Raw genomic sequence first — 13214 nt, 5'->3', positions numbered from 1 at the left:
CCATCGGCGAGCGCGTCTAGCTGATAAGACGAGATCAGTAGCCGGCTTATCAGCCGAGCGGGAAGATGCTTCCAATCCTCGGGTCTGGGATCAGTCACAGATTGAAATCCGCGTGGTGTGGACGTCCCCTGGAAACCTACTCTCTTCAGCCATGCAGCGATTTTTGGGAAGAAGCGGCCACAGCCTGCTGATGAGGTGTGGCCACCGCTACCTGGCCACCACCCCCGTGGAGGAGGTGCTGTTCCCCACCAAGTCCGACTTCCCCAGTCGTCACATTGGGCCCCGTAAGACGGATGTGGTAGCCATGCTGGACACATTGGGTTACAAGGTAAGACCCTATTACAATATAATCATAACATCTATAAAGATTCATCCCTTAGTCCCTGGCTGAGCTGACCGAGAAGGCAGTGCCCCAGAGCATCCAGTTGAAGCGCGATCTCGACCTGGACAAGCCCTTGAGTAAGTTAGCTATTTTCTACACCCATAAATAGACGAGGTGGTGAGGCAACCGGACCCCCTGGCGTGTTCGCAGGCGCTGATAGTCCGGCGATAAGCCGGGGTTCACGAGACCTCGCCTTATCTACACCCTAGTATGTCTGGGTGACAACAACTTCCCCTTCTTCTCTGCCCCCAGACGAGCACGAGCTGATCCGTCGAATCCGCGACATCTCGCTGAAGAACCAGCTGTGGCGCTCCTACATCGGCATGGGCTACCACAACTGCCATGTGCCCCACACCATTATCCGGAACATGTTTGAGAATCCCGGATGGACAACTCAGTACACACCCTACCAGCCGGAAATCGCCCAAGGCCGTCTGGAGTCGCTGCTGAACTACCAGACTCTGGTCTCCGACCTCACTGGCTTGGATGTCGCCAACGCGTCGCTCCTGGACGAGGGAACCGCCGCCGCCGAGGCCATGTGCCTGGCCACCCGGCACAACAAGCGGAAGAAGCTGTACCTCTCCAACCGGGTCCACCCGCAGACACTTTCCGTGGTCAGGACTCGAGCCGAGGCTCTGGAGCTAGAGGTTGTGGTGGGTCCTATTGAGCAGGCCGATCTGCCCAGCCGGGAGCTGGCTGGCATTCTTCTTCAATATCCAGATACCTATGGAGATGTCAAGGATTTCGAGGACATCGCAGCCCTGGCCAAGAAAAACGGGGTATGTTATGAAGTTCTAAAAAGGATTGGAAGGATTTTCTCATTTACTTTTCCCATTCCAGACCCTGGTGGTAGTGGCCACTGATCTTCTCTCGCTCACTTTGCTTCGTCCCCCGGCAGAGTTTGGAGCCGATATTGCCGTGGGTACCTCCCAGCGTCTGGGCGTGCCCCTGGGATACGGCGGACCCCATGCCGGATTCTTCGCCTGCAAACAGAGCTTGGTCCGACTGATGCCGGGACGCATGATTGGCGTCACGCGGGACATGGACGGCAACGACGCCTACCGACTGGCCTTGCAAACCCGCGAGCAGCACATCCGGCGGGACAAGGCCACGAGCAACATCTGCACGGCCCAGGCTCTGCTGGCCAACATGTCGGCCATGTACGCCATCTACCACGGACCGGAGGGCCTCAAAGCCATGGCCAATCGCATCCACCACTTCACCCTGACCCTGCAGACAGGACTTCTGGGAGCGGGACACGAGGTGGTCAACAAGAACTTCTTTGACACGCTAAATGTGAGGCTCTCCGGAGACTTGGCGGTCGAGGATCTGAAGGAGCGCTCGGAGCACAAGCGGATCAACCTTCGCTACCTGGAAGATGGCACAGTGGGAGTGGCTTTGGACGAGACTGTGAGCGTGGCGGATGTGGACGATCTTCTGTGGGTCTTCAAGGCAGACACCAGCGTGGAGCAGATCCTGGCCCGTCGCGACGTCTTAAAGAACTCGATAGAGAACTCCAAGTTCCTGCGCACCTCGCCCTTCCTGCAGCATCCCATCTTCCAGAGCTATCACAGCGAATCCCGCATGGTGCGCTATATGAAGAAACTGGAGAACAAGGACATCTCGCTGGTGCACTCTATGATCCCTCTAGGATCTTGCACCATGAAACTGAACTCTACAACGGAGATGATGCCGTGCTCCTTCCGCCACTTCACCGACATCCATCCCTTTGCACCGGTGGAGCAGGCCCAGGGCTTCCACCAGATGTTCAACGAACTCGAGCGAGACCTTTGCGAGATTACCGGCTACGACAAGATCTCCTTCCAGCCCAATTCCGGAGCCCAAGGAGAGTACGCTGGGCTGAGGGCCATTCGGAGCTATCACGAGCACCGCAATGAGGGCCACCGAAACATCTGTCTTATTCCGATCTCTGCCCACGGAACCAATCCCGCCTCAGCTCAGATGGCGGGCATGAAGGTGGAGCCCATCCGGATTTTGTCCAATGGATCCATCGACATGGCCCACTTGAGAGCCAAGGCAGAGGAGCACTCCAGCGAGCTGTCCTGCCTGATGATAACATATCCTTCCACCATGGGCGTCTTCGAGGAGACCGTGGCGGAAATCTGCACCCTGATCCACAAGCACGGAGGTCAAGTCTACCTGGACGGTGCAAACATGAACGCCCAAGTGGGGCTGTGTCGCCCCGGAGACTACGGCAGCGATGTCTCGCATCTGAACCTCCACAAGACCTTCTGCATTCCCCACGGTGGTGGCGGCCCTGGCATGGGGCCCATTGGTGTCAAAGCCCACCTGGCGCCTTACCTCCCGGGTCATCCGGTCATCAGCCCATTGAGTAGTGAGGAACACAGCTTCGGAGTCGTCTCCGCAGCTCCCTTCGGCAGCTCCGCCATCCTGCCCATATCCTGGTCGTACATCAAGCTGATGGGCAGTCGGGGCCTGAAGAGAGCCACCCAGGTGGCCATCCTGAACGCCAACTACATGTCCAAGCGACTGGAGCAGCACTACAAGACCCTCTACAAGGCGCCCAACTCCCAGCTGGTGGCCCACGAATTCATTCTGGACATCCGGGATCTGAAGAAGACCGCCAACATCGAGACCGTTGATGTGGCCAAGCGGCTGATGGACTACGGATTCCATGCCCCGACTATGTCTTGGCCGGTGGCTGGAACCTTGATGATCGAGCCGACAGAATCGGAGGACAAGGAGGAACTGGACCGCTTCTGCGACGCCATGATTTCCATTCGTGAGGAGATTGCCGAAATTGAGGCGGGTCGCATGGATAAAGCGGTGAACCCCATCAAGATGTCCCCTCACACCCAGGCCCAGGTTATATCCGACAAGTGGGATCGTCCCTACACTCGGGAGCAGGCCGCGTTCCCAGCTGTAAGTAGTTCTCATTGGGATAGCTTTTCAAAACTAAAATTTCTTTCTTTTTAGATTTTTGTGAAGCCCGACGCCAAGATCTGGCCCACGGTGGGCAGGATTGACGATGCCTACGGCGATAAGCACCTGGTGTGCACCTGCCCGCCCATTCTACCTGATTTATAAGAAACCATAGTACTAAGAAAAACCGAATCCTCACTGATAATTACTTTTTAATAAAAACCTATGCGTTTATCGTGACAATTATTCTTTATTTTCAATATTTACATGTGAGAACTTTTGATCGATCTGGAGCGGAGTCTCTTATAGTTAAGGAGCTTATATCTTTCCAGCTAACTGGTGATAGCTAATTGATGCACCCAACTGATAAAAACTCATCAATAAGCACTGTAGTTGGAGAAACTGTAATTAAAACACTGTACGGTTTTATCGAGTACTAGACAAACGATGGATGGCCAAGAAACCCCCCGAGCCACGCGAGCATGGGTGAGTCATGGGTGTACTTGCCCATGCGATTCCATCGATATGCAATCGATCAAATGCCCATTAAGCTGCACCCCCAGATAAGGGCGGCCTATAAAAGCGATTTCTCCTCGATCGCTGACCATTCACCTTCAGTACGGCAACCAGTCCAGCATTGAAATGACTTCCTTCTCCCAAGTTCTTCTCTTGGCCATTGTGGGCCTGGCAGCCGCCTCCGCCACTCCGGTGGTCCAGCAACCGGGCAGTGCGCAGTTCACCTCGTCCATGACCCGCTTCCTGGAGGCCTTCAGGAGCATCATGCCCTGCGGCTACGACGGCATCCCGGCGCTGGCTCCCTTGGTAACCCCCTTCTACAAGTTGAACTACACTACCGACGACTACACCGTGGTGGGCAATGTGACCAACATCCGCATCGAAGGACTCGACGGCTTCCAGGTGCTGAGTGCTAGCGATTACGGAAAGACGGGCGAAGCCGCCTACGACCTTCTCTTCCCCAAGATCCAAGTGCTCGGCTTCGCTGACTTGGAGGGATTCATCAACATCGGTGGCTTCAAGATTCCCATTCGCCAGAAGGACGTCATCAACGAAGCCCTCATCGACCTCCGCTTCGTGGGAAGCTACACCTTTGCCAACAGCCTGACTAACTCCTCCGGCCTCCGCATCGTCGACTTCCAGCAGTCGGTCTACCTGGCGGGCGTGCAAATGGACAACTGGAACACCCTCTGGAACATCTCCACCAACAACTTCTGGAACCGTGTGTTGAACACATATGTGCCCTTGGCTCTTCAGGAGATACAGCCCGGCCTCACCAACTTTTTGTACCAGAACTTTATGATTCCCAAGATCAACGACTTGCTGGCCAACGTGAGCATGGCCGAGTTGGTGGGTTACTACCAGACCTTAGCGAAGGATTTCGAGAACGCCAACTGCAAGGCTTAAGCTTTAATCTTTGATTGGAAGCAAGCAATTTTCGCATTTAAAAAACGTAAAAAAAAATTATAAAAACATCTTGAAAAGGTCGTATTTTGTATTTCTTATAAATACATCTTTTATATTGTGAACTTGTGAAGTTTTATCAAGTCTTATGTCAACTTAAAAATAAATTATTTCAAATCCAATCAGCAGCTCAATATGGCTTATATTGTAATTCTTTAATTACCTTAATTGCAGACTTTTAGGCTAAAAACAGAATGTTTTTCAGCGGATAACAAACATAAATGAAACACATAGACTTCTAAAGGTTACAAACGTTCATCTTTTTACCACCCATTTCCACGAATTCTTAGTTATATCTAAAATAACTATGTTCAAAAATGAGATTACTTTTAAAACATAACTACCAAATGCACCTACAAATATTTCCTAACTTTATAGTCTACATCTGAGCTAAATCGCCTATTTTAATGAAACTACTGACATTTAGTTTTCTTAGCTTTGGGTTCGTTTTTAACTTCTGCTTTAGAATCCTTAACCTTTGCCTTGTACTCCTTGTGGAAGCTATTTACATTTTTCATAGCAATAGTCCACTCGGCGGGACTCGGCTGTTTGGTGGGATCGGAAGACTCGGAATACTCGGGAATCTCTACGCCCAATAGTTTGCAGACCTTCGACAACACCTCGTCCACATAGCTACAAACTATGAGATTGGCCTTTTTATTGTGTTTCGTAGGCTGGAGATTACAAATCGCTAGTTTTCCGCCAAGCTTGAGGTTCTTCAGTGGCAGATCCCCGCTGGGAACAATTTGCAGGGTGGTGCCCAGGGCGATGTTCAGATCGGCAACGGTAGAGTGCATCACAGCCAGTTCGAGGTCCTTCTCCGGCAGATCGTGTTCCCAGTCCAATACGTTGTCGTACAGGATTCCCGCTCGACAGCTGCGTCCCTGGGCGTCTGTGGAAGATTTGCAGGGCCGGTTCAGAGACTTCTGACCGACGGTTTCAACCGCCGAGGACCTGACAAATTGCCGCCGGCACTTCTTGCACTGCTCGATGTAGATGTTGCCGTGCAGCTCGGAGAGATACCGCCTGTCCAGGCCCGACTTTAGGTGCAGTCCGTCGATATTTTGCGAGACAACATACTGGACGTGGCCACTAGCCACCAGGGCGAGAATAGCCATGTGGGTCTTGGTCGGCTTCGCCTCGTCGAAGGACACGTTAAAGTCGGGTTTTTCTCCTTTCTCCTGAAGAGTCCAAACGCCTCGTGGTCCCCTGAAGTCCGGTATTCCCGCTGAGGTACTGATTCCCGCTCCCGTGTGCAAGACCACATGACCCGATTGCCTTATCCAGTCGGCGAGTTGCCGGCATTTGGAAACACCTCCTCGTCCGAGTCGAAGGATTCGGGGGCTCCCAGGACTCCCTTGTCATCATAATCAGAAAGTCCGTCTGCGTAGTTGCAGCTCATGATGGACTACTCAACTTTTGTATTTGTTTATGTTTCTTTTCCTTTTCGTTTTGTTTACATCGAAGAATATGACCAAGCCGCGTTTGATGAACAAAACCAAAGAAGGAACTTTAGCCAGCCCTGACGTATCGATATATCGATATTTTGATATATTTCCATCCCTCTCGTTTATCGAACCAAAGTGTGCTTCTGTTTCCAATTTCAACTTGCCGGCAAACAGAAAACAAACTTTCGTGACTGTGGTAACAAAACTGTTTGTTTGATCGATTCAACACCGCTGATCTCCACCCCTTCATTGAGTGAAAAGCAGCCAGCCAGGTCAGGAGGACATACAGAGTCATGAAGATCGAGGAAGTCAAGAGCACCGTGCGCACCCAGCGCATCGCAGCCCACAGCCACGTGAAGGGACTGGGATTGGACGAGAATGGAGCTGCCCTCCAGAGCGCCGCCGGTCTGGTGGGTCAAAAGGCAGCCCGCGAAGCGGCCGGCATCGTCGTGGATTTAATCAAGTCGAAGAAAATGGCAGGGCGAGCTCTGCTTCTCGCCGGGCCCCCGGGAACCGGAAAAACAGCCATTGCCCTGGCAATTGCGCAGGAGCTGGGCAACAAAGTACCCTTCTGCCCGATGGTCGGCTCTGAGGTCTTCAGCAACGAAATCAAAAAGACCGAGGTCCTAATGGAGAACTTCCGCCGCTCCATCGGCTTGCGCATCCGCGAGACCAAGGAGGTGTACGAGGGCGAAGTGACCGAACTCACACCCGTGGAATCAGAGAATCCCATGGGCGGCTATGGTAAGACCATTAGCAACGTGGTCATTGGCTTGAAAACCGCCAAGGGAACCAAGCAGCTTAAGTTGGACCCCAGCATCTTTGATGCTCTCCAAAAGGAAAAGGTCGAAGTGGGCGATGTCATCTACATAGAAGCCAACAGCGGTGCTGTGAAGCGCCAAGGACGCAGTGACACCTATGCCACAGAGTTCGACCTGGAGACGGAGGAGTATGTGCCCCTACCGAAGGGAGATGTCCACAAGAAGAAGGAGGTGATTCAGGACGTGACTCTGCATGACCTGGACGTGGCCAACGCTCGTCCGCAAGGCGGCCAGGACGTGCTCTCCATGATGGGCCAGCTGATGAAGCCCAAGAAGACCGAAATCACCGACAAGCTGCGCATGGAGATCAACAAAGTGGTGAACAAGTATATTGACCAGGGCATAGCGGAGCTCGTGCCCGGCGTTCTCTTCATCGACGAGATCCACATGCTGGACCTCGAGACCTTCACCTATCTGCACAAGTCCCTGGAGTCGCCCATAGCTCCCATTGTTATATTTGCCACCAATCGCGGGCGCTGCGTCATTCGGTAAGTGGGATTCAAGTCAAGGCTTTGAATGCCATAACATGGTATGTCTTTCAGTGGCACCACCGACATCATATCGCCTCACGGCATTCCGCTGGACCTGCTGGACCGTCTGCTCATCATCCGCACTTTGCTGTACTCCACGGCCGACATGGAGCAGATCATCAAGCTGCGCGCCCAGACCGAGGGCCTGCAACTGGAGGAGACCGCCTTCGGGCGCCTCAGCGAGATCGGAACCAGCTCCACGCTGCGCTACGCCGTCCAGCTGCTGACCCCCGCCCACCAGATGTGCAAGGTCAATGGGCGCAACCAGATCACAAAGGACGACATCGAGGACGTGCACTCGCTGTTCCTCGACGCCAAGCGCTCCTCGAAGCACCTCTCTGAGAAGAACAATAAGTTTATGTTGTAAGGTTTTCACGTTCCGATTATAATTCCATTCGCACCGATTTCAAATAAAGAATATGAATATTAGCGGGTATAATCAGTGTTATAAACAGCATAATGATTCGTTCTTTGGGCTATAGCTTAACCGGTTCATGAACCGGTTCGCGACGCAACATGTTGCGTATGACAGGACAGGGACGGAATGTCGGATCTCTCGTTCTGGCCCGATTCCACCCAACGCAACACGTTGTAACGAGCGAGAGGTCAATAGTGGATCCCATAGCCGCCTCTCGCTCGGGTGCAACTGCAACCGCGCTCGACTCGAACCAAAACACTCGAAAAAAAGCGAGTGGTAAAAACCCACTTGGGGGAAAATGTTTTTTCTCGCCCACCGCCGACGCGAACGCACGTGAAGCGCTTGGTCGCCGTTTGGATTTTGGGATTTCCTCGAAAATCGTTGTCCCTGAAAGCGGCGTCGGGAAGTGGAGGCGCCTGCTCCGCCCACAGAGTGCATGAAGTGAATATCCGCGAGATACGAGATAGCTTTCTTCGTGGCGTAGGCGTGCGGTGGCGTCTCGCGTACAAAAACAACGCTTTGCCGGTCCCAGCTGCATCCGTGTGCGTGCCAGTGTGTGTGCCACTGTGTGTGTGTGTGTTTGTGTGCTTTCTTCAATTCCCAGCACTCGTCGCAAAGTAATATGAAATCATAACAAAGTGTCACACGGCCCGCGACGAGTTGTTTTTGTCAAGGCCCCCTCCCACCCCCTCCTAACAACCAGCGACAGCGCAATTAGCCATTACATCCGCACATGTGAGGGCGTTCTCGCCTAGGAATAGGGAACAGCAGGGGAGAGAGAGGCGCTCCTGATGGCAGGATCAATGGAAAATGGAAACATTCGGGATGAATGAGCCCCAATAGGAGAGCGGGGAGAGAAAGCAAGCGACAACAACAGAAAGCACAGAAGGTAAGTGCGAGCCTGTGTGCGTGCGCCTGAGTAATGGTGGGTGTGTGTATGTGTGGAGGCCGCACCTCCCAATCAGACAATCAGTGTGGGTGCTGCTGTTACACTTTTCTTTTTTTTCTTTTTTTGCATTAACTGTTATTATTATTTAAGTAGCACGAACTCGGGAATTACATAATTTCTCCTATCATTGTCTCTTTCCGAGGGCCCGTCGAACCCGCGAACCCGCGGAGGAAAGCGAAAGTCGTACCATTCTTATTGGAATTCCATCTGTGTTTGTTTTATTATGAATGGCTTAGGGGGTGGTGGGAGGAGGGGGGGGGGGGGGGGGGGGTCTGCGAGAATTAATTGCCAGCATACGTTGTGATTTGATTTTCTGTGCGTAACCAGTTGCCCCGTCTCGCTCGCACGCACGCTTTGGCGGCGGAGAGAGAGCCAGACCCGAGCCGAGCGGGCCATAAATCAAGCCATAAATTCCCGCAAAAACAACAACAACAAACAAAGCCAAGCGATGAACTCGCTGGCGAACTCGAGGCGGCTTGCAGGCCACTGCTGTTGGCCAAGAGGCCCAAAACAGAACAGTTTTATGGGCCGCCTGCAGCAGATCCGCCCACTCGCATGCGGCTCTCTGGCCAGTGGCCACTTTCCTCTCGCTCACCGGCTCTCTCACCCGATCGTTGCCAAGTTTTATTTCTGGCCCGCTGTTTTGGCCTTAATCTGCTTTCCATACAGTCATGTTTGCGAAATTAATTTCTATATTTCCTCTTTAATATCCTCTGAATGGGTATTATATTGAAAATAATTACATTTCTGTTCTGAATCTTGGAGGGTGTTTATATTTCGAGTTGGAAAATGTTTATATTTCGAATTTCGGGCCAAAAGCGACTTGGCCGAGGGGCTGTTGACGTTAATGAACTACCTACTAGCGGCGCAGTTTCTTTGTTTTAATTTGATTATTTTTTGTTGTTGGCCAAAATGCGAATTTATGCTGGCCATTTGCTGGCAATTAGCTCCATGAAGTCAACTGCGAGCTGAAATATATGTAGTTGTACTGCCATTCCAGTCTGTAGTGGTAGTGGTTATGGCCCTTGTTTTTCCTTCAGAACGCTAAGCTACTTAACGTCAGAGTCGCGGCTCGTTGTTATTTATGGTCCTGTGCAGTACAGTAGAAACCCGCTAGTACCTCAGTAAAATTGATAAATGTGCAACGTGTTTTTCTTGATTTTTTTCTAACTCCTTCATGTTAGATTTTTTTATTCATTTTATATATGTAGGTAGTAAATGTACAAATTGAATGAACTTAACATATATTTGATAGATCATTGTTTGATATTTATATAGGAACTTAAAACTATTATTCATAGAAAATTGATATATGTGCAAAACTATTTAAGTGACAAAAAAAATATTATATAAATTTGTAATATAAGTTAACTTTTTAATTAATATAGTATCGTGTCTCCTTTTTGCTAATCTAATAATTTCAATCGCTTCGGCATTGAATTTGCCAAGTTTTGGAGGACAGCTATATCAATGGATGCCCATTCATTAACAATGGCCGCCTTTAATTCCTTAAGGGTCTTAAATTTCGTTCCACCTCCGAAAACTTTTACTGACAGGATGCCCCAAAGATCCTCGATCGGATTTAAGTCCGGACTTAAAGCTGGCCACTGCATCAAATCGATAGATTTACTTTCCAGAAACGTCTTCGTACACCGCGCTACGTGTATAGGAGCGTTGTCCTGTTGAAAGAAAAAAATTTCCGGGATGAAACTCTTCGGAAAATGGTACTAGCTCACTTTCCAAGAGATTAGTATACGTTTCCGCGTTCATGCGACATGGCACAAAGCATATAGGCGATTTCTCGAAGTAACTAAAGGCTGCCTATACCATAAGGGAATCACCACCATGGTTGCGTCTGTTGCAAGTTTGTCTGGGATGCCTGGGGTCTCGCCAATACTTTTGATTTCCATCTTGGCCATCTAAATTAAATTTTTTTTCATCACGAAGATGACATTTTGGAATTCGGTGGTCCAAAATTTAAATTTCTCCTAATAGGCTAGTCGAGCCATTTTATGCCGCCGCAATAGCTTAGGTTTCGGGACCTTTGCTTCGTATGTGAGATGCAAATCTTTTCGGCAAATTTGTTACACCCGTTGCCTACATATTGGTAACTTCAATTGTGCCTTAATTTTGGCACAGCTCAAATTTTTGGCAGATGCCAAAGCTCTAATGTGCCGCTTAGTGCGGTTATCAATCTTTGGAATTGCACCTTTGCGATTGTTTTCGGCATATTTTTGGGGTGACTTTAAAAAGTTTCCTACAGTGTTTCGAAGCCCATTTATTGTTTTACCAATAGCACCAACTTTGACGCCACAGTCAGCCATAGTTCTTATTTGGATCTGCTCTTCTTTAGATAATTCGGTTGCTCGTGGCATTTTTGATATTTAATACAATTTATTTAACGCAAGCCTATTTTTTATAGCTCAAGATAATTTTTAATTAAATTTTAAAATGTAAACAGTCAAATTTGTTATCTTTGTTTTACTAGGACCTTGCCGGAACCCACTCCAAACGTGAATGAAGCTTTTTGCACATATATCAACTTTCTATTAAATTCCCCTCCTTTCGTTATTCTTTGGGATAGGATGGGCAATAGGATGGGGACAGATAAGAAACTAATAAATGATGTGTAATTGAGGGACATCGGAGAAAAATCGTGTGTACTCAAAACACTTCTAGAGCTAATAAAATGGGAGAAATATAGAAAACAAATCTTGCACATATACCAATTTTACTGAGGTATACCCGATCAGTCAGTACAACATCCCTCCCCCACCGCCCTCTAGCATCTCTCCGTCTTGGTTTTTTGTTTGCCCTTCGCAAGGTTGCGCCCACTGTGCGTGTGGGAGAAGAGGTTTTAGTGGCAGCGGCTTTCAACAAAAAACATTCTGCTGGGCTGCCAAACAAAAGCAACAGCTGCGTTCTGCCTTTGGCGCTGGCTTTGTGAATGTACAGCGGCAGCAGCAGCGGCAGCGGTAACCAGAAAGCAACCTTGTAAGCGCCACCCACACAAAGCCAGACCACACAAAAATTTGTATGGCCAAGACACCAACACACACTGCCCATAGACTCCCGTGCACTGGTGTTGGTGGCAAAGAGAACTATGACGTGAGCTGGAGCTCGTCAAATCGCCCACGCCTCAAGTCGCGCTTTAAAAGCGTCATGTGCTCAGCTGAGCGCGTCTCGCTCTTGCACCCCCCCTCTTTCTCCTCCCGTCTTAGCTTGAGCTTTGTGCACGTGTGCGTTCATGTCTTGAGCTCCTTGTTGGAGCCAGTAACTGTAAATGGGAGAGGATTTTGAAATTGGTTTTGACAGAGAAGCACTGAAAGAAATTTCCCTCTAAAAAGGTGATAAAATAAAAGTTGAACCCAATTTGCCAGTAAATTACATTTTCCCCGAAGCAGTGACGAGCGTGTTTCATTCGGGCCACCCACTAAACCACATCCATGTAGTAGTCTCGCCATGGCATAATAAACTTTGCCATTTGTGCCTCGTCTTCTCTTGTCTTCTTCTTGCTCTTCTGTAGACCTTGTGCCAATAAAAATTGAAAAACAACACAAGATGTGCACCGCAGACACAAAATGAAAAACTGAAACGTTTCTAACACAATTTTCTGCTTGTCTTGCCATCGTTGGCGGGGGGTGGCGGGGTGGCAGGGTGGCGGCCCAAAATCAAGCATGATGAGCTCTCGGTTGCGCTTCAGCGGCCCAGCTAGGTGGCGCCAGCCAGCCAGCAGCACGTTCCTAATTAATCTCTCACTTTAGTTGTTGTCTCTCCAGCCATCCGGCTATCGGTCGCCCGCAGCACCGATCACCGATCAACACCTTCGGCCATTAGAGTGGGCAGCGCCAGGTGAGTGGGCCGCTAAAAGCACCGAGGTGACTCAGCTCTCGCTCCCCACTGCTCTCTGCTCATCTCTACAGAGAGAGAGAGAAACAAACAGTCGATCGGGGAAAGCCAACTGCATATTCACTTTCTGGGGGAATGGATTCCTAAGGTGACTCGTTTATCGAAAGTACGTGCCGATAAGGGTCTCGAACTTATGGACTCCTATATAAGGTGCTTCACTCCCTCCTCCCACTCTCCTCTTTCCACTCACTTTTACTCTCTTTTTCGCCAAGTCACTTACTCGCTCAATAACGGTGTTTGTCGTTGCGGTGGGAGAGCTGCCCAGAAGTCTGCCCTTATCACCGACTTTCAGGGGGGCCGTGCCGCACCTTTGCCGCCAAAGCAGCCGACACCTAGCGGAGGTGAGACAGAAGAGCGCCCTGGCAAGAAGAAGC

The 13214-nt window shown here is 50.2% G+C and overlaps 5 protein-coding genes across 13 annotated transcripts in view; 4 read left to right on the top strand and 1 right to left on the bottom strand.

Moving 5' to 3' along the window:
• Positions 1–77: 77 nt before the first annotated feature.
• Positions 78–3529, top strand: LOC108121599 (glycine dehydrogenase (decarboxylating), mitochondrial). Its single transcript, XM_017235830.3, has 5 exons — positions 78–328; positions 381–459; positions 635–1161; positions 1223–3286; positions 3341–3529. Exons 1-5 carry the CDS (start codon positions 152–154, stop codon positions 3449–3451), a joined length of 2958 nt encoding a protein of 985 aa, XP_017091319.2. The 5' UTR covers positions 78–151; the 3' UTR covers positions 3452–3529.
• Positions 3530–3928: 399 nt separating this feature from the next.
• On the top strand, positions 3929–4708 carry LOC108121521 (uncharacterized). Its single transcript, XM_017235663.2, has one exon. It carries the CDS (start codon positions 3929–3931, stop codon positions 4706–4708), a length of 780 nt encoding a protein of 259 aa, XP_017091152.2.
• Positions 4709–4968: 260 nt separating this feature from the next.
• On the bottom strand, positions 4969–6281 carry Sirt6 (sirtuin 6). Its single transcript, XM_017244173.3, is given in 2 exon segments — positions 4969–6077; positions 6080–6281. Coding segments are annotated over 2 exon segments (987 nt in total). The 5' UTR covers positions 6168–6281; the 3' UTR covers positions 4969–5178.
• A 47-nt stretch (positions 6282–6328) lies between these two features.
• On the top strand, positions 6329–8003 carry pont (RuvB-like helicase pontin). The gene is made up of 2 exons (XM_017244088.3): positions 6329–7522; positions 7577–8003. Exons 1-2 carry the CDS (start codon positions 6507–6509, stop codon positions 7929–7931), a joined length of 1371 nt encoding a protein of 456 aa, XP_017099577.1. The 5' UTR covers positions 6329–6506; the 3' UTR covers positions 7932–8003.
• A 275-nt stretch (positions 8004–8278) lies between these two features.
• Nuak (Nuak family kinase 1) overlaps positions 8279–13214 on the top strand; it is a 38043-nt gene continuing 33107 nt past the window's right edge. For 3 of the 9 annotated variants that reach the window (XM_017244774.3, XM_017244769.3, XM_017244749.3), the window contains exon 1: positions 8279–8871. The gene's annotated coding sequence lies outside the window, so the exon portion shown is untranslated. The remainder of the gene's footprint in view (positions 8872–13214) is intronic. The other 6 variants (XM_017244799.3, XM_070281270.1, XM_070281269.1 and 3 more) reach the window with 4 other exon arrangements.

Source organism: Drosophila bipectinata, chromosome 3R, assembly GCF_030179905.1.
Source record: "Drosophila bipectinata strain 14024-0381.07 chromosome 3R, DbipHiC1v2, whole genome shotgun sequence".
NCBI classification, from domain to species: Eukaryota; Metazoa; Arthropoda; class Insecta; order Diptera; family Drosophilidae; genus Drosophila; species Drosophila bipectinata.
The sequence above is the reverse complement of the archived record's forward strand: the minus strand, read 5'-3'. Positions and strand labels throughout refer to the sequence as shown.

What these genes read in the sequence shown, in the direction of transcription:
- LOC108121599 (XM_017235830.3), top strand. Translation starts at nt 152, where the DNA reads ATGCAGCGATTTTTGGGAAGAAGCGGCCACAGCCTGCTGATGAGGTGT. An exon ending in CGACCTGGACAAGCCCTTGA is followed by an intron (nt 460 to 634) that starts GTAAGTTAGCTA and finishes CTCTGCCCCCAG; the next exon opens with ACGAGCACGAGCTGATCCGT. An exon ending in AGCAGGCCGCGTTCCCAGCT is followed by an intron (nt 3,287 to 3,340) that starts GTAAGTAGTTCT and finishes CTTTCTTTTTAG; the next exon opens with ATTTTTGTGAAGCCCGACGC.
- LOC108121521 (XM_017235663.2), top strand. Translation starts at nt 3,929, where the DNA reads ATGACTTCCTTCTCCCAAGTTCTTCTCTTGGCCATTGTGGGCCTGGCA.
- pont (XM_017244088.3), top strand. Translation starts at nt 6,507, where the DNA reads ATGAAGATCGAGGAAGTCAAGAGCACCGTGCGCACCCAGCGCATCGCA. An exon ending in CGCGGGCGCTGCGTCATTCG is followed by an intron (nt 7,523 to 7,576) that starts GTAAGTGGGATT and finishes TATGTCTTTCAG; the next exon opens with TGGCACCACCGACATCATAT.